The sequence below is a fragment of the Anolis sagrei genome, chromosome X, assembly GCF_037176765.1.
Source record: "Anolis sagrei isolate rAnoSag1 chromosome X, rAnoSag1.mat, whole genome shotgun sequence".
Lineage (NCBI taxonomy): Eukaryota > Metazoa > Chordata > Lepidosauria > Squamata > Dactyloidae > Anolis > Anolis sagrei.
The window spans coordinates 32,039,000-32,066,310 of NC_090034.1; the positions used below are offsets into that span (position 1 = coordinate 32,039,000).

Genomic DNA, 27,311 nt, shown 5'->3' on the forward strand with positions numbered 1-27,311 from the left:
TCCTTGAGAGAGAGAGAAAGCAGGATACAAATACGATAAATAATAAAAATAATGACATTAATGATAATAATCCAAACAAGCCATGTTTCCGAGTTGTGTCAAGGACAGTGAATTAAAGTAGAAAATGACAATGAATTCTTCCAGTTGTGGTGCACTTTGCATGCTTTTCAAACTCTTTCATGCCACACAGTTATAGTGCTATGATTCCACTTCAACTGCCCCAGTTCCTTCCTCTGGAATCCAAAGGTCTGTAGCTTAAAGAAAGAGGCTCAAAATTCTCTACCAGAGCACACTAAAGCCTCTCCAAACTACAAATCCATAGGATGCAGATATGGTGGTTAAGTGGAATCAGAGTGGTATAATTGCATGGTGTGAAAGCGCCCACATTCTCTAAGCGTGGCTGGTTAGAGATAAGGCTTGATCGGTTTGATCATTAGGGGTCACTCCAGGGGACTCTGGGCAGCAGGGATGATGTTCCAGGAAAGTTAGACCAACAACCAAAGGTGGGATTGTGTCATGCCCCCTGTTCAGGATCCCTTTCGTTTCATTGCTCACTAGTTTTCTTCTCGGACATTTCCCCCCGGTCTTTGAGCATGTCCTCATTGGGCTCCTGGGCAACCAGCCACTTCTTCCCAATGTTCCCCTTTGAGGTCCTTCTGTAGAATTCAGAATTTCTCCAATTTCGGGGAGAACTCCTTTTCTTTTGTGTGGGCAGTACCTACTTTGCCCAGCATCAGCCGTTCAGATCACATCTTTTGATAATACGAACACTCTGATAGAAAGAACAAGGTGGAGATTGTAAGTCATCTCCCCTGCATCTCTGAATTCAAGGAACTGGTTATCAACCTTCCACTCACATTTCCCCTTAGAGGATTGTCTCATCTGTTATTTCCACAGACCACCTACTACACTGCAACCTGCACATACACAATGGAAGATCTTCTCACAGCGACATCAGAGGCACTCCAAGTGGCCAGCTACTGGTCAAAGGACATTTAGCATAATGCCAAGTTGTTTAAAACTTTGTTTGTGTTTTAAAATGCATTTTAACTGTACCCTCAACTTGCTTCTGACACGATAAATAAATATCTGTTATTTCCTTCTTGGTTCTCAACATGTTTTTCACAAGAGCCAGGATTCACTCAGGAGGGACTAGAATTCCCAGAATCCATTATCCAGCATGGCCCTGGAGGATTCTGGGAGTTTTAGTCCAGAAAACAGGAACTGTCCCCAGGCTCTGATGCTCTTGTCGGTGAAGCTATTTAAGCCATCAAAATAGTTTAAGGCAGCATTTTTCTCAACCTGGGGGTCAGGACACCTGGGGGGGGGGGTGCAAGAGGGGGTCAGAGGGGTAGCCAAAGACCATCAGGAAACAACAGTATTTTCTTTTGGTCATGGGGGTTCTGTGTGGGAAGTTTGGCCCAATTCTACCGTTTGTGTGGTTCAGAATGCTCTTTACTTGTAAGTAAACTATAAATCCCAGAAACGACACCTCCCAAATGTCAAGGTCTATTTCCCCCCAAATCCACCAGTGTTCACATTTGGGCATATTGAATATTCATGCCAAGTTTGGTCCAGATCCATCATTGTTTGAGTCCTCAGTGTTTTCTGGATGTAGGTAAACGACAACTCCAAAACTCTAGGTCAATGTCCACCAAAAACCTTCCAGTACTTTCTGTTGGTCGTGTGACAAGTTTGGTTCAATTCCATCGTTGGTGGAGTTCAGAATGCTCTTTGAATGTAGGTTAACTATAAATCCCAGCAACTACAACTCCCCAATGACAAAATCAGGCCCCACCTCCCATCCCCACCAGTATTCAAATTTGGGTGTACCCGGGTATTTGTGCCAAATTTAGTCCAGTGAATAAAAATACATCCTGCATATCAGATATTTACATGATGATTCATAACAGTAGCAAAATTACAGTTATGAAGTAGCAACGAAAATAATTTTATGGTTGGGGGTCACTACAATGTGAGGAACTGTATTAAGGGGTTGCAGCATTAGGAAGGTTGAGAAAGACTGGTTTAAGGCATTTCATAATGGAATTAAAACAGATGCCTGGTATGCATACACTATTGCTATAGCACTTTGATTTTGCTTTTGTTGCCATGCCCCCCTCCTATGGAACACTGGGATTTGTAGTTTGGTGAAACATGACTGCCATCAGGTAAATAATTCTAAATATCTCATGAAACTAAATGGTGGGAATTCACAGATGGAACCATGGTAGCTAAAGGCATATACTAACAGGATGGGTTCTCTCAGTCCTAGCTGTCTTTCCACTGGCAGGCAAACACCTTTCTATTTAGGAACGCAATTGGTTTTTAACACATTGCAGCAGATGGGGCTTTTAATAAGGGTATGTTGTTTTTATTTTTTACCGTTTGAAATGTGAAATTTAAAAAACATTATTTTCCATCTATATGGGGCTGTGGTAGAAGCCCCCGGTGGCGCAATGGGTTAAACCCTTGTGCCAGCAGGACTGCTGACCGAAAGGCTGGCATTTTGAATCCGGGGAATGGAGTGAGCTTCCGTCTGTCAGCTCCAGCTTCCATGAAGGGACATGAGAGAAACCTCCCACAGGATGGTAAAACATCTAGGCGTCCTCTGGGTAATGTCCTTGCAGACGGCCAATTATCTCACACCAGAAACGACTTGCAGTTTCTCACTCATGACATGAAAAAAAATGGGGCCGTGGTTAGCACAGTGGGTTAAACCGCCAGCTACAGAAAATCTTGCTGACAGGGAGGTTGGCAGTTCAAGCTGAAGATCAGGGTGAGCTCCCGCTGTCAGCCTTAGCTTCTGCTTACCTAGCAGTTTGAAAAGAGCAATGTGAGTAGATAAATAGGTACCACTTTGGCAGGGAGGTAAAAGGCACTCCTGACGTCATGCAATTCAATCAGGAAGGTGTCCACAGACAACAGGCTCCTCGACATGGAAAATGGAACAACAGCACCTCCCTATGGGCAAGTCGAGCACAACCTCCAGATGCTGGAGATGAAAAAGAGGGAAGCCTTGCCTCTGTCTATGTACTGCATGTCTTTGTTAATTGTATAACGGCATTGAATGTTTGCCATGTATGTATTCTGTAATCCACTCTGAGTCCCTTTGGGGAGATAGAGCAGAATATAATTGCAGTATATTATTATATTAGTTTTTAAAGTAGAAATCTGGTTTGATTCTGCTTTAACTTTCGTGTTAACAGTTGTTGCATTGCACTGTGTTTTGAAATGTTGTAAAAAACCTTGAATCCAATGCTGGGAGAAAGGGGGAGTATAAAATAATAATAACACTATGTAACACAATTCTTGTTCCTGGATTATTAATGTCATTTCCTAATTGGTTTGATCATAAAAACATGGAAAAAGTTTATTAAACCACATCTACTACAGCACATTTTACTATAGTTTTTCCAACAGCCACAAAAATGAAGTTTCTGGAGGATAACAACTGCTTGCAAAGTAAGTACTGCACAATGAAACAGGAAATAACACTGACAAACCAGGAACAGATTTTTTTCAAATTTTCTTACATAGTGTAGTAATAATAATGATGGTAGTAATCTATATAAATAAAAATGTTATGTTCGTTTGTGGGATTAACAGAACTCAAAAACCACTGGGGGAATTGACATCAAATTTGGACACAAGACACCTGTGATGATGTGTAAGTTTTATTCCTTTGGTTATGTGTAGTTTGGACAGTAGTTTAGGGATGGTAAGTATGGGAGATTATGTTTTGTTGGAGATGGTGGCTTGGCGTTAGCTGAGTTGCCATAGCAACAGGGGCGGAGCCAACTGCCACTTCACGAGGCAGTTGTTTTTAAAAGTCAGTCAGTACGCCAGTGAGCTACTGAGAGGACTGAGTCTCTGGGTGGAGATTCAGGGAATGTCTCTGTAGCCGGTGTGCTATAGGAAAGACTGAATCTCAAGGTGGGGATTCAGGGAATCAATTGGTGACCAAAGTAGTTGCAGAGAAGGACCCGGTAGTGAGAGAGCTACAGGGGGTTGTTGATTCTAAATTAAGAATCAAGGTTTGGCTGGGTTTAAGCCTGCTGTGCCTGCTGTGAAACGTTTTGAAGTCTGTGCCTGAGATTACTCATGAAACCTTTCCAATGTAACCATCAAGATTTGTGCCTCTTTTGAAGAAACAGTTAAACATGTTATACTCCTGTTAAAATAAACTTGTTACTGTTCTCCTCAAGCCTTGCCTGATACAGTTTCTCCTAAATTGAACAGCCTGCAATAGTAAAGTCAAGCCAGGAAAGTAAATGCTACGCTATCAAATAAATAAAGCCTTCTGTAATTAACAGTCCCTTTATAAAATAGCTCCTAGGTTGATATTGATCGTTGCCTGGCTTCCCTCATAGATTAGGTGGCAGTGGGTGTTTTACCACTCGCACCTCCACATTTGGTGGCATTCGGTGGCATTAAAACGGTCTTCTTCACAACACCTAACAACCCAATGTATGTCCTTCACTCATAAAAACACTGAAAAACACAGCAGAGGGGACTTTAAAAGCCCCAATACAGAAAAAAGGGAAAAAAGAGGGAGGAAAGGGGAGAAGGAAGAAAGAAAGAAAGAAAGAAAGAAAGAAAGAAAGAAAAGAAAAGAAAAGAAAAGAAAGAGGGATGGAAAGAAAGAAGGAAAGGGAGAAGGGAGCATGGAAGCAACGAGAGAAGGAAGGAAGGAAGGATAGAGGTAGAGAAGGTAGAAAGGAGAGAAAGAGGGAGGGAAAGAAAAAAGGGGAAGGAAGAAAAGTTAGAGAAGGAAGGAGAGAAGGAAAGAAAAAAGGGAAAGAAGGAAGGAAAGAGGGAGCGAAGGAAGGAGGGAAGTTGTAGAGAAAGAGGGAGGGATGGAAAGAAGGAAAGAGAGAAGGAAGAAAAAAGAGATGGCAGAAGAGAAAGAAAAAGGGGGAAGGAAGGAAAGAGATAGAGAAGGAAGGAAGAAGAGAAGGAAAGATGGAAAGGAAGAAAGGAGTGAAGGAAGGAGAGAAAGAGGGAAGGTTGGCCACAGCAAAGCATGGCGGGTACAGCTAGTCTATATAAATAAAAATGTAATGTTCGTTTGTGGGATTAACAGAACTCAGAAACCACTGGACAAATTAACACCAAATTTGGACACAAGACACCTAACAACCCAAGGTATGTCCTTCACTCAAAAAAAAAACTGATTTTGTCATTTGGGAGTTGTAGTTGCTGGGATTTATAGTTCACCTACAATCAAAGAACATTCTGAACCCCACCAATGAAAGAATTGAATCAAACTTGGCACACAGTTCTCCCATTACCAACAGAAAATACTGGAAGGGTTTGGTGGGCAGTGTCCTTTGGTTTTGGAGTTGTAGTGCACCTACATCCAGAGAGCACTGTGGACTCAAACAATGATAGATCTCAACCAAACTCTACACGAATACTCAATATGCCCAAATGTGAACACTGGTGGAGTGTGGGGAAAATAGAATCTTGACATTAGGGAGTTGTAGTTACTGGGATTTGTAGTTCACCTACAATCACAGAGCATTCTGAACCCCAACGATAGAATTGGGCCAAACCTCCCACACAGAACCCCCATGACCACCAGAGTGGGCCACAGCAATGTGTGGCAGGGGACGGCTAGTAATAATAATAATAATAATAATAATAATAATTCTATCATGCTTCTTCCCTCCCAAAGGAGATTCAATGTGGCTAAATATGCTGTAAATGGGTCATGACAGAGAAAGACTGGAGTCTCCTCTATACAGCAATGACTGTAAAGAGAACTCCACCCAGCAACATTCAACTTAAACATCCTAAATGAATGACTTTGTGTAAGAACGCCATCACAACAAACCCTTCTGCTTTCCTTCAATATGGAAAGCTTTGCCTTGATTGCAATCCCCCTTCTAGCTTTGCTCAATGCAAACAGTTGTTGTCTTTTGAGCTCAGGATATTTCAGTTGCTATAGCCCACCATCTCAAGTGAAGGATGCCCCACCTGGTTCATGCGCCAAGCCTAAGAAGTACCGCCTCTCATCTGGAGTCACTGTCATGTCATCCAGGGTGCAGAGCTGTGGGAGGCTGTCAATGGTGAAGCCCCGATAGACGGGGAGCAGAGAGAGCGGGTTCCCCTGCAGCACCAAGATCCGGAGTGTCTCCAGTGTCATCAGCTTGGAAATGAGGCTTAGCAAGTTGTTGAAATTGTTGTAGCTTAAGTCCAGGGAGACCAAGTTTGGCCTGAAAGCAAGAAGAGACATCTTTCTGAGCAAACGGACTCACATTTCCAGAGATGTGCTCAGTGATTCAAGGATGCTTGCTAGGGAACCCACTCTATGGCTGATCCGGATGGGTTTTGTTTCTGTTCGTTCTCATTTCATTGGGGATCTATGTGACTTCTCCCTCGTCCTGAAGCATTCCCAGGGAATCCCTGGTATTGCCATGGATGTTTTATTCCCCAAGTCAGTTGAAATTAACTCAATATTTTCAGAAATTGAATGTCTGGCTACTTGGTTGTGGGTAGTGCAACAGATTAAACTGTTGAACTGTTGAATCTGCTGACCTGAAGGTTGGCTGTTCGAAGCCGTAGGTCGGGGTGACCTCCTGCTCTTAGCCCTAACTCCTGCCAACCTAGCAGTTTGAAAACATGCAAATGTGAGTAGATCAATAGGTACTTTTTTTTGTCGTGTCAGGAGCGACTTGAGAAACTGCAAGTCGCTTCTGGTTTGAGAGAATTGGCCGTCTGCAAGGACGCTGCCCAGGGGACGCCTGGATGAATTAATGTTTTTATCATCCTTGTGGGAGGCTTCTCTCATGTCCCCGCATGAGGAGCTGGAGCCGATAGAGGGAGCTCATCCGCCTCTCCCCGGACTCGAACCTAGGTACTGCTTTGGTGAGAAGGTTATAAAGACGCCCAAGCAGACATGCTGGCAACATGACCAGGAGATATCTATGGAAAATAGACTCCTTGGCTTGGAAATGGAACAAGAGCACCTCCCCAAGGCCAGAGTTGAGCACAGCCTCCAGAAACTGGAGATTAAAGGGGAGGCCTTTACCTTTTTCTGTGTATTTGTGTCATAGAATCATAGAGTTGGAAAAGACCTCATGGGCCATCCAGTCCAACCCCCTGCCAAGAAGCAGGAATATTGCATTCAAGCACCCCTGACAGATGGCCATCTAGCCTCTGTTTAAAAACCTCCAAAGGAGGAGCCTCCACCATACTCCGGGGCAGAGAGTTCCACTGCTGAATGGCTCTCACAGTCAGGAAGTTCTTCCTCATGTTCAGATGGAATCTCCTTTCTTGTAGTTTGAAGCCATTGTTCCGCGTCCTAGTCTCCAGGGAAGCAGAAAACAAGCTTGCTCCCTCCTCCCTGTGACTTCCTCTCACATATTTATACATGGCTATCATATCTCCTCTCAGCCTTCTCTTCTTCAGGCTAAACATGCCCAGCTCCTTAAGCCGCTCCTCATAGGGCTTGTTCTCCTGACCCTTGATCATTTTAGTCGCCCTCCTCTGGACACATTCCAGCTTTTCAACATCTCTCTTCAATTGTGGTGCCCAGAATTGGACACAATATTCCAGGTGTGGTCTAACCAAGGCGGAATAGAGGGGTAGCATTACTTCCCTAGATCTAGACACTATGCTCCTATTGATGCAGGCCATTTTAAAGCAGAAAGAAGAAAGATGTGTCATTCTTATTTCACTGTATTAAAGGCATTGAATGTTTGCCTGTCTGTATATCTTGTAATCTGCTCTGAGTCCCCTCGGGGAGCTAAAGCGGAATATAAATAAAGTGTTTTATTGTAATTATTATTATTATTATTATTATTATTATTATTATTATTATTGGTTGACAAGAATCAAAACAAAACTGGAAAATCTCAATACACTCCCAGAGATTTTTTTGCCCCCCTGCCTTTCTGCTTATGTTAAATCAGCTGTCGGAATTTAAGACACAACTTAAGACCCATCTCTTCCGGCAGGCCTACCCAGTCAGTTTTAGCGTGTGAATTTTAACCTGCATTTTAACTCTGTGTATCTTGTATTTGAATAGTGTTTTATTGGTGTTGTATCCCACCTCAAGCTGCAAGGAGATGTGGGTAATAAATATATTGTTGTTGTTGTTGTCGTCGTCATCTGCCTATGTCTGTCTCTATCTGCTGGAAGATCTAGAGATTCCTACAAAAGTGTTTCCATCCCAACCCCAATTTCAAGAGGGCCCTATGTCCCTAGACCCAATGAATGTGGTGGGCTGACTATACATCAGGGCTACTCCTGTCTCCTCCAGAGCTTGCTATTACCAGAAATTGGCCGTGAGGTATCGCTCCTCGGGTGAGCCCAGCTCGCAGTTGTGGCCCAGGCCAAGGTGCTGGAGTGATGGCGGTGCATGCTCACACAGGTCCTTCAAGCTATCCACTTTATTCCCACAAAGCTCCAGCACCTGCCAGAGGGAAAGGGAAGAGGGAGCCGATGTAGGATTTTGGCCGAGCCCAAATCCCACATGGCTTCAGTGCAATGTCGATATTATCGAAGTTACATCATACAGTCCCTATGCTGAATGCCAGCATACATGGATCAAAGGTCAAGGCACACACCCAGACATCTCTTCTGTAATGCCAATGTGCAATCATACACTCACAGGGACGATAGGAGCTAAGATCCAACCCATCTGGAGGGTGCCAGGTTGTGGAAGGCGAGTCTCCTACACACACAAAGGCAATTGTTGCCATTGAATGCATCAGTTTACCTTCAACGTCGGGGGGAGGTTAGTGGAATCGATTCTGCTGATCTGATTTGTGCTCAGGATGAGCTCTTCCAAATTTGGAAACTTTAATAAGCCCGCATCAATTTCAGTCACCTGAGAAGAGGAAGAAAACAATTCAATGTACATATTCAAGGAGACAAACAAAACTAAAATATAATCTCAATCCATGATTTTATCTCAAAACTTCTGTCTGGCATGCAAAGATACCAAATTGTACAATACTCGAGTACCGGCAGGGGTGCAAAATGAGGGCACTGCCCCTGTTATCAAGCCCAAAAGATCCACCCGCCCTGCAGCTAAACATCACAGAGACCTGCAGCTGAGAGTTCAGCAAATCTTCCTTGTCCCAACCCGTGCACCGATGAAATAACTGGCAGCCACCCTCACTCAGGAGGGGCCCAGCAGCTGGCAGCAACCCCATGGAGAACTATACAACCTAATCCTAATCTTTAATAGAAGAGTCAAAACTTTCTACAAACTCTCTATGTCTCCATCTGCTTTCCTGCCAATATTTTCAAATCACTTCTGCATAGAAGGCAGCCGGCACTCTCTCATTGGCGGACTACCACAGGCTGGCATTACTTCAGCTGACTTTAATAAAATCTTTGGTGACGTCTCTCCAACTTGGTGAGCATCATTTCATCAGATTGGGTTTCCTTATGTGTGCCAAGTGCACAGATCCACAGGCTGGCTGAGCACCTGGGCCACTCATTGCTTAATAGGTTTGGCTCATGGTTTTGGGTTCTGGCTATCCGCAGCACAGATCTCACTATACGCAGCCGCTCCAAATTGCTTTATTTCACCCCCAATGACAATTGTGCCCCTCCAACTAATTTTCCTTCAGTCCCTCTCTTTGAACATAAGCCAATCATCTTGTGATGGAATAATTGATTCTTTCCATCTTTGAACAGAGAGAATTCTTGCTGTCATTGTCATGTATAGCAATAACCTTCCACAATTTCTATCACCCCAAGCAGATAAGAGGTTTGTTTCATTTCAAATTTGACTTTAATATTTTCTTCTAAAATCATCTGTATTTGTGCCCAGTATCTCTGGGTCTTTTTATATGACCACCACACATGATTTTAAAAGAGCCCACCTTTTCCTCACATTTCCAACAGTCACTATATAATAAACAAATAAAGCTTTATTTATATCCCACCACCATCTCCCTGAAGGGACTTGGGGCAGCTCACAAAAGCACTCAAAGTGCAACACACATAAAATACACAAATACATAAGCATATAAAACAATGACAATGAAAGGGTGGAAGGGAATGGAGGGAGGGAGAATGAGGGAGGGAAGAAAGAGAGAAGGAAGGAAGGAGAAAGGCAGAGAGGGAATGAGAGGAAAGAGGTAAGGAAGGATAAAAGGGTGGAAGGGAAAGAAGGATGGGAGGAGAAAGAGGGAGGTAAGGAAGGACGGGAGGAAGAGAAGGAGGAAGGAAAGAGAGAAGGAACGAAAGGGAGGAAGGGAAGGATGGGAGGAGAAAGAGGGAGGTAAGAGAGGGAGGGAGGTAAGCAGGAAGGAACGAGAGAAGGAAGGAAAGACAAAGGGAAAGAAGGATGAAAGGGTGGAAGGAAAGGATGGAAAGAATGAAGGGAAGGAGAAAGGAAAAAGAGAAGGGAGGAAGAAAGAGAGAAGGATGGAAGCAAGGGAAGAAGGAAGGAAAAAGGAAAAAGAGAAGGAAGGACAAAAAGGTGGAAGGGAATGGAGGTAGGGAGGAATGAGAAAGGGAGGAAAGAGAGAAGGAAGGAGAAAGAGGGAGGTAAGGGAGGGAGGGAGGTAAGGAGGAAGGAAAGAGAGAAAGAAGGAAAGGCAAGAAGGAAGGAAGGATGAAAGTGTGGAAGGGAAGGATGGAATGAAGGGAAGGAGGAAGGAAAAAGAAAAGGGAGGAAGAAAGAGAGGAAGAGAAGGATGAGGCGTGGAAGGGAAGGAGGAAGGAAAGATAGAAGGAAAGAAGGAAGGATGAAAGGGTGGAAGGGAATAGAGGGAGGGAGAATCAAGGAGGGAGGAAAGAAGGAGAAAGAGGGAGAGAGGGAATGAGAGTGGAAAGAGGAAAGGAAGGATGGAAAGATGGATAGGAAGGATGGATGGAATGAGAAAGAGGGAGGGAAGGGAGGGAGCGGGGGAGGTAAGAAGGAAGGAAAGAGAGAAGGAAGGAAAGACAAAAGGGAAAGAAGGATGAAAGCGTGGAAGGGAAGGATGGAAGGGAAGGAGGAAGGAAAAAGAGAAGAAAGAAAGATAGAAAGAAAGAGAAAGAAAGAAAGAGAGAAAGATGGAAGGACAGAAGGTAAGGAGGAAGGAAAGAGAGAGAGGAGGGTGGAAGGGAATGGGGCGGGGGAGAGAATGAGGGAGGAGGGACGGAAGGGAGGGAGGAAAGAGAGAATGAATGAAGGAAGGAGAAAGAGGGAGAGGGAATGAGAGGGGAAGAAGGAAGGAATGATAGAAGAGTGGAAGGGAAGGAAGGAGGAAGAGTGGAAGGGAAGGAAGGAGAAAGAGGGAGGGAAGGAGGAAGGAAAGAGAGAAGGAAGGAAGGAAATGCTAGTCAGAGAGAGGAGGGCCTGCGAAAAGAGCCCAAAGGGCCGCATCCAGCCCCCAGGACTGGGTTTGCTCATAATGGAATTATACCCTTAGAACTATTTTTATACATCTTAGCAATCCTTTCTGGTGTCAGGTACCATCTATACATCATTTTATAAAGATTTTCTTTCAAGTCATTGCACAGTGTAAATTTCAAACTTTTTGTCCAGACTCCACTCACATCTTTGTTGATGATCCGAAGTGACCTGAAGAAGGAGAGGATGAAGCTGTCTTTAATGATATGTGGCCAATGCACTGCTAGCTCTCTCAGTTGCTGGTCCATGGCACCGCAGTCACGTGGCAGAACCCAAGGCGAGCCGGGACTTCTCAGAAACTCAATCAGTGCTTCTGTGGTCTCTTCCTCCGGCGGTGGAGGCCCACCGCGGAAGGGCGGCTTGATGGGAATGAAGGCATGGCTGCCAAAAGTTTTGGTCGTGCTTGGTGGGAAGCGGGACTTGTTCTGCACCGGAGACAGGAAGGCCTGGATGTAAAAAGGCCTGCTTGGTGGAAGGAAGGCCAGGCCAAAACAGCAAAGTGTGACCCTCGTTAAACACTCATTAAAAACATCTAGAAGTAATGGACATTTAGAGAAGTGTGCTTTAAGTATGCATCCTTCCCCATCAAGCTTGAATTTTATTACATTTTGATTCATACTAATCTTAGAATATTATAAATGGAAGGTTTTCAGGAGCAATGTTATGTCTCTATACCTTCTGTTATGACAATTGATGTCTGTGTCTCTGTCTCTTACAAGGGGCTAGCTTAACCTTCCATTTGCTAATAGAACTGAATAACTGTGTTGTGAAATGTTTCACCAACACACAATGTTTGGAAAGCCCTGAGATAGAGCAAGGGCAGTTCAAATGGTACCAAACTGCTCTGATTGAGCAGTATGCATAGACTTCTAGCTTCAATATCTACACTATCTTTACCTAAAATTGGGCTAGATATTAATTAAGGAGTAATGGACACTGTCAGGCCTTCTGAGAAAGAAATGATCTGCCTGAACTTAACGTTGGCAATCTAAGACAGATAAAGCTTCTGTATAGCATGGAATGGGGATATGCTCAGTAGTGATTCCTTTCTGGTTGGATAATGTATCTCTTTCAAAATTCAAAGGCTTTGGTTCTCCAAATGGATTATAATTTTCACAGTATCTTTTTGCCTGTGGCAACATTTGCACATGAGTTGCGCGCACTGTGCACCAATGCCCTTGTACAGGGATGCACCATTTTAAAGATTCTTTTGGGACAGTTACAACAAAATCATAGTGCAGGGCTGTGTGGGGTGGTAGCATTCGAATGGTATCAGAAACAACATTGATCAGCTTGGTGGATGATCTACGAAGAGAGCTAGACAGGGGGAGTGTGTCCCTGCTGGTTCTCTTGGACATCTCAGCAGCTTTCGATACCATCGGCCATGGTATCCTTCTGGGTCAGCAATCTGGGACGGGGCTTGGGGGCATTGCCTTGCAGTGGCTCCAGTCCTTACTGGAGAACTGATCCCATATGGTGGAGCTGGGGGACTCTTGTTCAGTTCCCAGGCTGGGGGCCTGTGAGGTCTTTCAGGGTTCAGTTCTCCCCCCATGCTGTTTAACATCTATATGAAACTGCTGGGAGAGATCATCCAGAATTTTGGAGTTGGGTGTCAAATTTATGCAGATGACACCACACTCTATTACTTCTTTCCACTGAATGCCAAGGATGCTGTCCTGGCCTTGAACTGGTGCTTATCATCAGTGATGGACTGGACGAAGGCTAACAAGTAGATATTAAATCCAGACAATACAGAGGTACTCCTGGTCAGTCAAAAGGCGGATCTGAGTGTGGGGCTACAACTTGTGTTGGAAAGGGTCACACTTCCCCTGAAGACACAGGTTGATGATATTTTATGTGATGTGTTCAATAATGTTTAATGTTTTATCAGGGGAGGGTCAATTTTGATGTTTTATACTGTTTATAATCAATGGCATTGAATTGTTACCAACACTGTGAACCCCCCAAGTCCCCTTTGGGGGACTGCAAATAAATAAATAAATGAGAAATGGGGCCTTTTCCGTAATCGCCCCCCCCCCCCCAACCACTGGAATTCCCTGCCTAAAGAAATAAAAATGGCCCCTCCCTCCTCTCCAAAAACAATTTAAAACTTATTTCTGCAGATTGCCATATGGAGAGGAGGATGACTAGAAGTCTATACTCACTCAAGTCCTGTTCCGAATTTGTCACCATACTCTGACTCAGTTGGTTTTGGCTTAGTTGACTCTGTTGATCTCACTGGCTCCATTGGCTATATTACATTTTAATAATGATTTTAAATGAATGTTATATGTTGTTTGCATACGTAATTTATGTTTAATGTTGATTATGTTAGATTAACTGATTGCTTTATGTTTCTATTTATGCATTGGATCTGGCATTGAACATTTGCCATCTTTTGTTGTGATCCACCCCTTGGGGAGAGAAGGCGGAAGGTAAATAAAGTATTATTATTATTATTATTATTATTATTATTATTATTATTAACACCCTCGGGCCTTTTGAGAAAGAAATGATCTGCCTGAATTTAACGTTGGCAATCTAAGACAGATAAAGCTTTCACATAGCATGGAATGGGGACATGCTCAGTGGTGACTCCTTTTTGGTTGGATTAACATACATCATTCTTTTAGGACTGAATATCTTTCAAAATTCAAAGGCTTCAGTCCTCCAAATGGATTTTGACCTCCACAATACCTTTTTGCCTGTGGCAACATGTGCACACAAGTTGTGCGCACTGTGCACCAATGTCCTTGTTTCCAATGTCCTTGGAAATACACAGTTTCCAAGGACATTCTGTAACAGGGACAGTTACAGTTACAACAAAATCATAGTGCAGGGCTGTGTAGCATTCAAATGGTATCGCACAAAGGCCTCTAGAAAGCCATAGGAATGCTCCAAAGTGTGTTTCCTGGGCAAAACGCATGGGGGGAAAAGACAAGCAGGCTTCAAAGCACTCCCTTTCTTACCCAGCTCCCGATCCCACAGGGAAATTGATTCAGGCACAGCTGGCGGATGTGTTTCCAAAAAGCCGCGGAGGCACCCATGCCCTCCATGGCTCCGCTTTGGCAGTTCAAGGCAAACGGCAGCACCAGCAGCAACCCATGTGTACCAGCAGAGTGCGTCCTGTGTTGCTAGGAGATGGACTTGTTGCTAGGAGACGCCAAGATGACACTCAGCAGCAGATGTGAGCATCAGGATGCTTTTAGCTTCAAAAGGGGTCACAATACAGAGGCCCCGAAGGCTGTAACCCTATGCCTGGCCCCACTCATCTCAAGGGGGTCTTTCCTCTGAACAGGGGTACTGAGAATGTATTGTCAAAGGCTGTGAGTTCACGGACGTGCAAGACACGGATCTGGGATTTTTTGTTATCAATAAAACCCATTGTGTGGCAAAGTTGCCATGCCAAGCCTTTGACACAAATGGAAAGAGTCAGATCATGGGGCGAGATAAAAAAAATCATTTGAAATGATTTCCGGGTGTAGGGGAAGGGATGGAAACCGAGATTTCTAGTTGCGCACACAGATCATGAGCAGATACCAGATTTCTGCAAAGTAATTCTTGTTTTCCCCCCTTTTCTAGTGCTGTGCACAAATCTCAACTCATATCTCAGATTGACTGTGAGTCGCTCGTTCCAGCTGCAAGAGAAGCAATTGCATTTCTGAAATGCACTGGTATAGAGGACTGAAATAATTATATAGTGGTGCAATGACTCATTTCTCAGGTGGATCCATGCTGAAATTCAGGTGAAAACAGACTTGCAATTATTTAGAATAATATATTGTGGCACAAACAGTAAATGTGTGCAGAATCCATGAGTAAAAGAACATGATCATAAACTACACATCACCTTGAATCCTGGAGACCTGCTAAATGGTAAATCAATACCATTGATTCAATAGCTGTGCTTTAGATAAGGCTAACAGTAATACAATAGAATATAAACATGGAAGGGTCCCCCAAATGCCATCCAGTCTAACCCCATTTTGCCAGGCAGGAAGACACAACCAAAGCTCTCCAAACAGATAGCCATCCAGTCTTTGTTTAAAAATCTCCAAAAAAGGCAGCATATTCCACTGCCAAACAGCTTTTTTAAGTGGAATCTTGTTTCCTGCCATTTGATTCAATTACTCCTAGTCTTTGGAGCAGAAGAAAACAAGCTTGCCTTCTTCTCAATGGGACAGCCTTTCAAGTATGCGGTTCTCCTGTCTCCTCAGGCGTCTCTTCTCCAGCTCCTTCAGACGTTTTTCCTGGACATCTGCCCCCAGAAATCATGAACACAAGGCCAAGCAATGGTTTTCAAAAGGTCTGGTGTGATTCATGGGAGCTTGGCCAATACTCTGAAGACACACACTCAAAAATCATAATTTGATTCTGCCTTTTCCCGTAAGTCTGCTCCCAACAGAAGGACCTCAAAACTCAGAAGGTTTAACTCGATTACTGGGGGACACTTTATTTTGGGCCCTTTATTCCACCTCCAGAAGTGATCCAGAAGTTGGCTCTCAGCGGCTGAATTGCCAATCCTCTGGTGTATGAGGGGCATTTCAGACCAAAAGATGGGGGTCCAAAGTCCCCCTTGAGAGTTTAGGAAGCTCTGAAACTATTGGGTCTCCTCTTTGCCAGCTTTCAGAGAACAAAAGAAGATATGATAAGAACACAAGAAGCAGGGAAGTCTAGCTTTTACAAGAACTCAGGAGACTGTGAGGAGAGAGCAACACTGCAGACCGAATTAAATGGAATCCTGGAAGTTGTCGTTTGGGGAGGCATCCACACTCTTTGGCAGAAGAAGCTAAAGACATGGTAGGACAACTATGGCATTGAGCCATGGTAATTCGGGTGGTGTCAAACTGCATCTGTTTCATAGTGTAGAATCACCCAGAGTGTGGGAGGCGAGGGATATGTTGTGGGCACTGCCAGGCCAGCCGTGCAATGGGGAGGTCCAGCCACCCATTGAATTCAAAGAAGTCCCCGGGTTCACCCGATAAACATCACCAGGGAGGCCAAATCTGCGATTAGAGGAAATTGATCAAAATCAGTCCCACATCCCACTTGCGCATTTGCCGCAGAAGGGAAGAAACCATGCAAAGGTCACGTAGTCGGGCAGGAGAGATACGATCAGGGAGCCCGGGCTATATAAGCCAGCTTCCACAGTCCCCAAGACAAAAACAGAAGCCCAACAGGAAAGTTGACAATGGCTGTTTTCACCACTCCAAGTACCATGCTGGCTCTTAAGGGTAAGTACATTGCATGATAGCATATAGCTTATTAGCTACATCTTTTATTCTATATTATTTTAAATTACATTTTATATGTTATGTGTCCAAGTCAAATGAGTGTAAGATAAATATAAAGGTTTCCCCTTGACATTAAGTCTAGTTGAGTCCAACTCGGGGGGAGGGGGGGTGCTCATCTCCATTTCTAAACCAAAGATCCGGCGTTGTCCGTAGACACCTCCTAGGTCATGTGGCCGGCATGACTTCATGGAGCACCGTTACCTTCCTGAGGGAGCAGTACCTACTGATCGACTCACATTTGCATGTTTTCAAACATTTCGCAGATGCTGGGGATAACAGTGGGAGCTCACCACATCCGTGGATCAAAACTGCCAAGCTTCTGATCAGCAAGTTCTGCAGCTCAGCGGCTTAACCTGCTGTGCTACAGTAGGCCTTTTCTAATTAGTGTACCATAGAAAAATACGGGGAAGTAAGCAGACTATATGAATGTGGACTTTTGGGTCACTAATTTAACTGGGTCTTGATACCTGGTTGCATGCTTGACCTTGGAATGAGATCAAGAAAAGAAGTCCTCACATTTACTTCTTTTTTGGGGTAGTTTTCTTTACCCCTTGGACATCGAACTCCTGTTCTCATTAGCCTTAACCAGCAAGGCATGGAGCCAAGGCAAGGCATGGAGCCAAGGTTCATCAGCATCTGGAGGCCCAATTGTTTCAGGCAAAGCTTGCGCTTTTTCAATTGTAGTCCTCTCCCAACCAAAATCTAGTATGGGATTGCAAGCTTTGCCTATGCCTCAACTTTCAATGTCATAGGAGTTCCACATTGGAAGTGAAGATTGGTTGTGGTGGACAAGGAGGAACCTTCTGCTGAGAAGTATCTCCAAAACAGTAGCATGAGAAAGGGAGAGAGTAGCATGAGAAACAGTAGCACGAGAAAGGGAAAATGACCAAAATCCCATCTTCCTAAGTGGATCTACACATGTAAACATTAGAATTTGGACAATTCTGTATTCAGCAAGGATATTAAGTTATTACAGAGGAACTATCAGAAGTGACCAATGCAGAACAGGGTACATGTTGTGCATGTGAACATCAACAAGAGAGTGCTGACACACATCAGGACTCTCTTGTTGGCATCTTGTGACGCAAAGTACTAAGAGTTTCTTACCATCTACGTTATGTAGATAAGGATACATACATTGATACGATGTATGCTGGGATCAATGATTCCAGCCCACATTTGGCTCATTGGTCACGATGAACCATCGCACTGATTTGCCTCTTTGCTCCCCAAACAGGTTTCTCTGCCTTGATCTTTGCCCTCGGCTTGGTGACGGCGGACCCCTGTTCTCAACACAACTGTACCTCAGGACATATTGATGAGTTAGCTAAGCTAGGAAAAGACCTTGTCAAACACTATGTAAGTATGCTGAAATTATTTCTTTCCTTTCTATGATCCTAAAGAAATTGCACTCAAATAAAAAAGCATTCAGTCAAAGATACACATTTCAAGGCAATACTGTTGGCCTGAGATTCCTCCCTTGCCGCCCAGGACCCTACAAGGAGAAAGTAGTAACTCTCTCAGGCAGTCGTTTTATCTGACTGTATACAGGTCTTTCTGGGTTATAGTCTCTTTATATACAAGGTTGGGTGAAAATAAAATTGCCTCCTGGGTCATAAAAACATTATGAATGAACCTATAACAGCAAAAGTTGCTACAGATCTTAGCCTGAACTGTCCTCTACTGTTCAGCATAGTCACCAACAATTTGTACACAGGTTGTTGTAGGTTTTTCCGGGTTATATGGCCATGTTCTAGAGGCATTTTCTCCTGATGTTTCGCCTGCATCTATGGCAAGCATCCTCAGAGGTAGTGAGGTCTGTTGGAAGTAGGAAATGGGTTTATATATCTGTGGAATGACCAGGGTGGGACAAAGGACTCTTGTCTGCTGGAGCTAGGTGTGAATGTTTCAACTGACCACCTTAATTAACATTTGATGGCTTGGCAGTGCCTGGGGGAATCTTTTGTTGAGAGGTGATTAGATGTGCCTGATGGTTTATTCTCTGTTTTCCCACTTCTGGCCTGCCAAGGGCACTTATCCGGCCCGCGGAGGAGGAGCGCCCCCCCCCCACAGTGCCCCTCCCTTGGCTGGCTCACGCTATCCATCAGGCCCGATGGGCAGCGTGAGCCAGCCAAGGGCAGCTACTCCGCGTGGCCTACTCGCGCGTAAAGCACCTCGCGAGGTGCTTTACGAACGAGTAGGCCTCACGGTGCTGTCCTCCCTTGGCAGGCTCACGCTATCCGTCAGGCCCGATGGGCAGCATGAGCCAGCCAAGGGCAGCTGCTCCGCGTGGCCTACTCACACATAAAGCACCTCGCGAGCCTGACAGATAGCATGAGCCTGCTAAGGGAGGAGCAGCACCGCGCGGCCTACTCGTGCGTACTTTACGCATGAGTAGGCCACGCGGAGCAGCTGCCCTTGGCTAGCTCACGCTGCCCATCGGGCCTGACGGATAGCATGAGCTAGCCAAGGGAGGCTGTCCCGGCGTTCCATGCAGTCATGCTGACCACATGACCTTGGAGGTGTCTACAGACAACGCCGACTCTTTGACTTAGAAATGAAGATGAGCACCATACCCCAGAGTCAGACACAACTGGACTTCATGTCAGAGGAAAAACTTTAACTAGGAAAATTGTGGAAGATCCAGGGTGGGAGAAAGAACTCTTGTCTGTTGGCGGTTAGGTATGAATGTTTCAATTGGCCACCTTGATTACCATTTCATAGCCTGACAGTTTTTAGGGAAAATCCTTTGTTGAGAGGCGATTAGCTGGCCCTGATTGTTTCTTGTCTGGAGTTCCCCTGTGTTTGAGTGTTGTTCTTTATTTACAGTTATATTTTCAGATTTTTTTTAAATACTGGTAGCCAGATTTTGTTCAGACTAGAAATAGGAAGATTTCCCATTCCCTGCTCCTGGAATTACTGCCTTAAAGAGGACTAGAAAGAACCCCCTCCAAGGGCCCTTCCACACAGCAAAATAAGATATGTGCAATGTGCATAGGATTTTTTATTAATTTTTTTAAAAAAAACCTATAGTCTGGTCCTCCAACGGTCTGAGGGACAGTGAACTGGCCCCTGGTTTAAAAAGTTTGAGGACCCCTGCTCTAGAACATGGCCATATAACCCAGAAAAACCTACAACAACCCAGCGATTCCGGCCATGAAAGCCTTCCACAATTTGTACACATTTGAGCCATCATTGAACCCAGGCATCAAAACCATTTTCGAAAAATTCAGGGTTTTGCTTCATTGGCCATGATTTTAAAGCTGTGTTAACATCATTCAAGTCATTGAATCTGAAACCACGTAGGTTGACTTTCAGGGCCCTTCCATTGAGCTATATCCCAGACTATCAAGGCAGAAAATCCCACAATATCTGCTTTGAACTGGGTTATCTGCCATATGTTCCAGTTCAAAGCAGAAAATGTGGGATTTTATTCAGCTGTGTGGAAGGGACCTCAGAGGTCCAAACAGGTAAAAGTCAGAAGGGGGCAAATCATAAACATTCTTCAAGTGAGGGTGGATTTCCTTAGGTGTACAACCTTCTTTTGCCAGGAATTCAATGATGACTCTTTCTTTTAGCTTCAGATTCATGGTTCTAATCAGTCAATTGGAAAAAGAAAAGACTGGATCAGTAGAGTAAGGTTACCTCTATCATATCATAAATAGATAGTCCAGGAGTGCTGAAATAAAATAGAGTGTTGGAGGCATTACTTTTTGACCCACCCTCGTATTATCACTCAGTTTTGTATTAACAAACCTATGCCTTCTTCCCCCTTTGACAGGAAAAGGCCACAGGCATCATTGCCACTGAAACTCGTTACTACACAGCAGAAGTTCCAGGACTACCTAACTGCACATCCCATGGCGATCATAACATCTGTAACACCTTCCCATTCTTTAAAGGAGTATTTGAAGACTTCAACAGCCCCCTCAGCGATGACATTATGAATCAGGGCCAAAAAACACCTTTGGTGACCATCATCTCCAAAATCCTGGAAATTCAACATTGTTGTTACGAGTCCCAGGCTTGCCTTCCACGTCTTCCTCGCCCACCTCCGGACACGCTCACAAAGAAAATAATGTTTTACAATGCTTTCAGAAAGTATCAGAATTATGCAGAGAAAGCACAAAATTCCCAATGAATCAAACAGAATTGGCTCCAAGTAAAACATGCATTGAGTAGACACCACTAGGAGTCTAATGGCTGTGGAATCAGATATTTATTCTATTTAGTATATATATATTATATTACCAATACAAATTTATATGTGAAGACAGGGATATTTATAGTCTATTGAAATTATATTCTTCTATATTTATATTCAGTTTTTTGACATATTTAATATTTATTCAATGTATTCAGTATGAAATGCCAACTTATAAGAAGGATTGAGCATCAGCAATTATATACGTACTTTGTGGATCTCAGGAACAAAGATCTTCATACATTTTAATCTATCTATGAAATACCAAGTATTTATTGCTTTTAAAGTTTACTCCAACTTTGGGGGTGGTGGTGGTGGTGGAGGGAATGATATAAAAAGGACTTTTAAGAGTACAACTTGACATTTTGTGTCTACATATTAAAGAACAGATAAAATAAAATTCATGAGCATCACATTTGCATTGGGATTTTTTTCAGTGACATTTGGAGTGTTGTTTGTTGAAGGAATGGGGTTGAAGGCTTAAATGGCCAGAATCACTGGGTTGCTGTGAGCTTTCCGGGCTGTCTGGCCATGTTCCAAAAGCATTCTCTCCTGACGCAGGCATCTATGGCAGGCATTCTCAGAGGTTGTGAGGTCTGTTGCAAACTAGGCAAGCAGGGTTTATATATCTGTGGAATGTCCAGGATGGGAGAAAAAACTTCCATGTGTTGGAGACAAGTGGGAATGTGGCCAGTTTGATTAGCATTGAATGGCCTTGCAACTTCAAAGCCTGGCTGTTTCCTGACTGGGGGAATCCTTTGTTGGGAGGTGTTAGCTGGCCCTGATTGTTTCCTGTTGGGAACATGAATGGCCAGTTTGATTAGCATTGAATGGCCTTGCAACTTCAAAGCCTGGCTGTTTCCTGACTGGGGGAATCCTTTGTTGGGAGGTGTTAGCTGGCCCTGATTTTTTCCTGTTGGGAACATGAATGGCACTGCAGACTAATTCAAACAGAGAAGTCAGCCATAGCAGAGCACCTGATGAACCAACCTGGACTCAGCATATTACTGGAGAACACAGGAATGCTGGACCACTCTAACAACCACCATGTCACACTATGAAGAGAAGTCACTGAAATCCACAAACATATGGACAATTTCAACAGAAAGGAGGAAACCATGAAAATGAACAAGGTCTGGCTACCAATATTTTTTTAAAAACTCTAAAATCAGGACAGTAAATAAAGAGCAACACTCAAAAAATAGGGGAATTCCAGACATGAATCAATCAGGGCCAGATAACACCTCCCGACAAAGGATTCCCCCAGACAGCAACAGCCAGGCTTTGAAGCTGCAAGGCCATTCAATGCTAATCAAGCTGGCCAATGGCAACACTCACACTTGCCTCAAACAGACAAGTTATTTCTCCCTCCCTGGACATTATTCCACAGGATATATATAAGCCCCACTTGCCTAGTTTGCACAACCTCTGAGGATGCCTGCCATAGATGTGGATGAAATGTCAGGAGACAATGCTTCTGGAACATGGCCAGATAGGCCAGAAAACTCACAGCAACCCAGAATAGACAAGTCTTTGCTTCCTATTTTTTAAAAAGGCTTCCCTTGGGCTGAAATGTTCAATTTGGTTTTCAGTAGCAAGATCTGAAAGTTCAGAGAGGTTCTAATGCAAGATACAACCTCACTGAAAATGCACATGCTACGCCAGGCTCAGTTTCAGTCCAAAAATAATATTTATTTTGGTTGTAATTGTAAAAAAGAAAACGTGATTGCACAGTTGAAAGTGATCAACCCAAGGGGTCACCACAGATCCCTTTTTGTCATGCAACTGAAAAGAAATCTTTACACACAAAGCTGCAACAAGGGTCTCTGTCAAGTCTCCAAATTTCCAAAACAGAAAGAGGGGAAAAAATGATGAAATAAAGCCCATTTATTGTACAAATGTCATCATTTGCAACTGGAAAAGAAACATTTTGTTCAAAAATAGTAATAAAGAAACAGAGAAAGAGAGGAAGTGTGCACATTTGAAATTCCAATATCATTTATTAAAACAAAATGCATATTTAAGGTTGCCATCGAGATAAACGGTGTAATCAACTGCGAAACCACCATTAACATGACCTCTGTACATGAATGGCAACTTTACAAAGCCATACAGAACCATGCCTTTTGCTGACCATTTTCTCCTTTACTCAGCGGATAAAAACAACAGCCGAGTTGTGAAGTACAGCTTACTATGATGAGTGTGATACGATCAGCTTTGGCTGGGAGAATGTCATCCCCTTCACATCCAGGGCAGCCAAAAGCAACAGCATTCACAGCATTTTAAGGAACAAAGACACATGCTGCCTATATCTTTTGACCCAAGAAGCAGCTTGAAGGGATGACGTTGTAGAGGAGACACAGAATAGGAAGGCCTTATCATAGGAACAAGGTTAAAGACACTTGCTTGTGAGAAAGGAATACATTCAATTCTCTTTGGAGATGCCATAGGAGTGAATGTGGTGAGGGCCGATGTAACCTGGAGCCACTGATGGGGTTGTGACAAGGCAAGAGGTCTCCCAGAGCTGTGTCTTGTGCAATGGAAGGAAGAGTCTAAGACAGGACAAAGGTCATGATGTGCAGGCCTCTTGTTGAATAGGCCTGTGTAGCACCCCTGCCCCAAAAAGTGCTGCACAGTAAAACGGATGAACAAGTACAAGCTGTAGAGGTATATCGTGCATTACTGACTGCATTTGTGCACTTTGCGGAAGCGTTTTTGTTCCTTTGTCAGTGCTGGTAACCTGAGAGACTTTCCCTGAAGTGAAATTGCCCTCCAAATGCAGGTAAGGGAGACATGGGCCATCGGCACAGAGGAAAATCCTTTCCTAAAGGCTATCGGATACGTGATAGGAGAATGGCTAGACTTAAAGTTGTCCTTTGAACAGACAGCTCCTTCTTCTGAAAAGAAAGCTAACACAACATTTTCTAAGCACCTTTAGAAAAGTGCTTAGAAAGGAAGACCTCTACCTTTCTCTTTTAATCAAGGAACTATGCTTGAGAGATAGTTCTGCTACAGGTAAAACACAAAAAATATTAAGCATTAAAAAAAATCTACCGAATGTTACATTAACATACTGAATAGCACAATTCTAAATGAATCTACCTATGAGGAGCCATGTTGGATCGGACCAAAGGCACCTTTAGTTGAACTTCCCATGAACCACTGTGGCTCAACCATAAACAGGAAGTGAATGTGACAGTCCTCTGCTGCAACTGGCATTCAGAGGCAACTGCCTCTGGAGATAGTGAAGGAAAGGGCAAATAAAAGGGTTTGGGACAACTTTCTGGTGGTTACACTCAGTCGAGACAGTTTGGAAGAATAAAATCAGTGGCGGGGGGGGGGGGGGCATGGGAGAGGTGGTGTATACAGTTGTCCACAGGATGAAGAAAATAGATAAACAGATAAAGGTGCTCTATTTTTATTTAAAACCAGAATTCACCGAGTGTACCAGGAGAACTAAATGTGATACCGAATACAGTTAAACTAAGGAATGCTCTAGACTAGCCCTACACAACCTGCGGCCCTCCAGATGTTTGGGCCTCCAGCTCCCAGAAACCCCAGCCAGCTTCTTTCTGAATACCAGTTGTTGGGCAACATGGAGTGCTGTTGCTCTCAGACTTGGCTTGTAGTTCCTCATCAGAGCATCTCGTTGGTCACTGCAGGACTAGAATTACAAACGAGATGCGACTTGAGAGAAATTTAGCATGGATCCTTTTATGTTCCTAAAATATTTCCATGCACCCAAATATTTCCCCAAGAGAAGAAAAGATTGCATTGTTATGTGCCCAGCTGTGGTTACAGAGGCAGGGTGGCTAAGACCCCTGCACAAGGTGACCCGAGAAAGCTGAATCTCCAAAGACAGTATGGAGAACATCAGGTAGAGAGTACCACCATCTGTGAACCCCAGGAAGGAGTGCTGGAAAAAGAACCAAGAATTGGCCCTGGGCTAGTCTGGTTCTTCCTCTTGCAAAGACAGCCAAGGAAGCTAGGAGGAAGAAAGAACAGCCCTGGCTCCTTGGCAGTTTTCTAGGCACAACACTCCTGGTTTGGGTTTGAAGGGAGGCTGGAACAAATAGTGAAGCACAAAGACAACTGGAAGAATTAAGGTTAGGAAATATGTTGGATTCAAAGTATTGGGACAGTCATCTGCTGACTCTCACACACATCTTTATTCTAAACACACTCAAAGTATCAAATGGAAATGGAGCCGAAAATAGGAAAGGATATAATATCTGTGCCAAATTGGCACTATTAAGTGGAGCTGTTACGAAATTTGGATATGTAATGTTTGATGAATTTATGGGTTAAATTAAACTAATAGAGATAAAGCATGATTAATCAGGTATAGGTGTGTGTGTGTGTGTGGGGGGGGATATTTACATCCCCCTTCAATTACATACATACAATACATGTGTACAGATGTGTGAACAAACAAATGTATGCCAGCGCTTGAAAAACTGTAAAAGGCAAGCATCATCTCAGGAAGCATTTCTCCATTTTCTCCAAGATAAAGGAGAGAATGCTGTTTCCAAGATGATGCCTATGACTTCCCTATGATTGAAAAGCAGGAAATACCTTTCCCGCATTCAGGATATTGGTTCACTCAGGCAAATGAAGGCAACTGGCTAAACCAACAGAAGTTTTTCTTGACTGAGTGAAAGCCCTATTGCTAGATGCATTAAGAGCTGTGAAGTCAGTCTAGAGGCATGCGGCTACTGAATTCCCTCCCAAAGCACTGCCTTCCCCTGCACAAATGCCCTTGTCCAGGTTGGCATCAACGTCGCCTTGGCTGAAATTCACTCCTAACTGACGTGATCCCCTGGCTCTAGGGGCATGAGAGCCAAACAGCATGGCTATCTAGATCGCTAAAACCAACCATAATTCTAGAAAGCATTTCCTAGCATGACAAAGTCAGTCTTCTCTTCTGTGGTTCTGCATCTCAGGCTGGAGCTTTGCAGCACTGAACAGAGCCACTACAGCAAGTGAGCAGGCAGGACAGCCTTGGGTCAGAAAACTCAATTTTTTTGTATCTCCATGTCACTTGGCTTCTTAATGTTTGTGCAAACCTATTTGTGATTCTGATCCAGCTGATTCAAGGACAGACTGAGCCCGGTTTAAAAACACACTCCTGCGTCTGCCAAGCTGTCACTGTGTTGGTTGACAGAGGTCAGCGCTGAAAGAAGAAATAGCGCCAGCTACTCAAATGTGACAGAAAGAATGGTGATGCTGTATTCATAATATATACCCTTAAAATAGAAAAGTTAAGTCATTTGCTGTGTTTACCGACAAAACTGTTGATTTCACCCTTTGGTTATGTAGTTCCCAATCAAGTCAGTAGCCAAGATCCAAAGAACGACTTTTGGTGCAACTAATGAGTTGCATGCATTTGGCGTTTTGGGGATGGGGCAGAGAGAACAAGGTTTCTTGAAAGGGGCAGCATTCTTACCATTGCTCCTCCTCCTTTCAAAAATTACTGGAGAAGAGCTTTCCCCTCAGTGTCTGATGAAGTTTGCCTTCAGCTTTTACTGCCAGAGTAGGAAACCAAAACAGTCCATATGAGCATCAAACAGAAAGCGCATTACATCTCCTCAAGTCAAGAGTGAGCTTCCCTTTAAATACACCATGCCTTGTGGTGCCTCTGCCCTGTGTCTCCAAGCCCTTGGCATCTGAGGTTAGGTTACAGGAAAAAACAAAACAAAACACTAGCACTGCATATTTCAAGAGGTTGCATTGATGGAGTGCTTCTATTGCTTGGTGCAGGTTGAGCGCCCTGCCTGTTTACCTGAGTTGGCTTTCCCTTTTGACTCAAGCAAAGCTGGGTCCGTTGATCGTTCCTCCGCCCCTTCTCTTACCCCCTTTGCCAATCTCTCCACTCAACACCAAGGTCCTACGTGGGCTGAATAAGAGGTGAATTGCCCGCAAGGAGGTTGCTAAGTCCTGATAAGGCTTGGACATTTGAAGAGGTTATCTCCGTTGCCTTTGGTTAGGTTTCCCCAGCAGTTTTGTTGGACTTGATCACGGCCTCGGTGGCTTGTTCCGGCAAGCGGGATGGGTCAGAAAGAATGGAGGTGGTAATACTTAAGTGACGAAGCGTGCTCAGAACCACTGGAGTGACAAAAGAGGCAAAAACAACGGTACTTAAAATTACTTGAATTCTCAAAAGAAGTCACAGAAAGCGCGACAGAATTCCAACAGAGAGGCCATGGAAAGAAAAATCAGAACACTGTACCAGATTTGGAGCTGTGGAATAGATTTCAGAGGAAGTCCATCGTAAGAGTACTCTATTAAATTCTAACCGACACTTCCAACATAAAGGAAGATACAGCTAATTTTATCCATTATACAGAATGTTGCACATTACTATTCTCCTAAAGTCATCGTTTCCAGTGCTACTCCATTATGGCTGCATTCAGATATTAAAAATAAACTCTGGTTTATCATGTTAGAA

General features: G+C 43.8%; 2 protein-coding genes across 5 annotated transcripts in view; both read right to left on the reverse strand.

The window, feature by feature from the left end:
• LRRC43 (leucine rich repeat containing 43) overlaps positions 1–11,689 on the reverse strand; it is a 32,709-nt gene extending 21,020 nt beyond the window's left edge. The window contains exons 1-4 of the mRNA XM_060785981.2: positions 11,512–11,689; positions 8,729–8,839; positions 8,283–8,422; positions 5,983–6,221 (exon numbers count right to left, since the gene is read on the reverse strand). Coding sequence (XP_060641964.2) covers positions 5,983–6,221; positions 8,283–8,422; positions 8,729–8,839; positions 11,512–11,613 — 592 coding nt within the window. The 5' untranslated portion in view covers positions 11,614–11,689. The remainder of the gene's footprint in view (positions 1–5,982; positions 6,222–8,282; positions 8,423–8,728; positions 8,840–11,511) is intronic.
• An 11,154-nt stretch (positions 11,690–22,843) lies between these two features.
• Positions 22,844–27,311, reverse strand: part of MLXIP (MLX interacting protein) — a 60,635-nt gene continuing 56,167 nt past the window's right edge. For all 4 annotated transcript variants that reach the window (XM_060785979.2, XM_060785978.2, XM_060785976.2 and 1 more), the window contains one exon: positions 22,844–26,968. In XM_060785979.2, the coding sequence (XP_060641962.2) occupies positions 26,847–26,968 (122 nt within the window). In that variant the 3' untranslated portion in view covers positions 22,844–26,846. The remainder of the gene's footprint in view (positions 26,969–27,311) is intronic.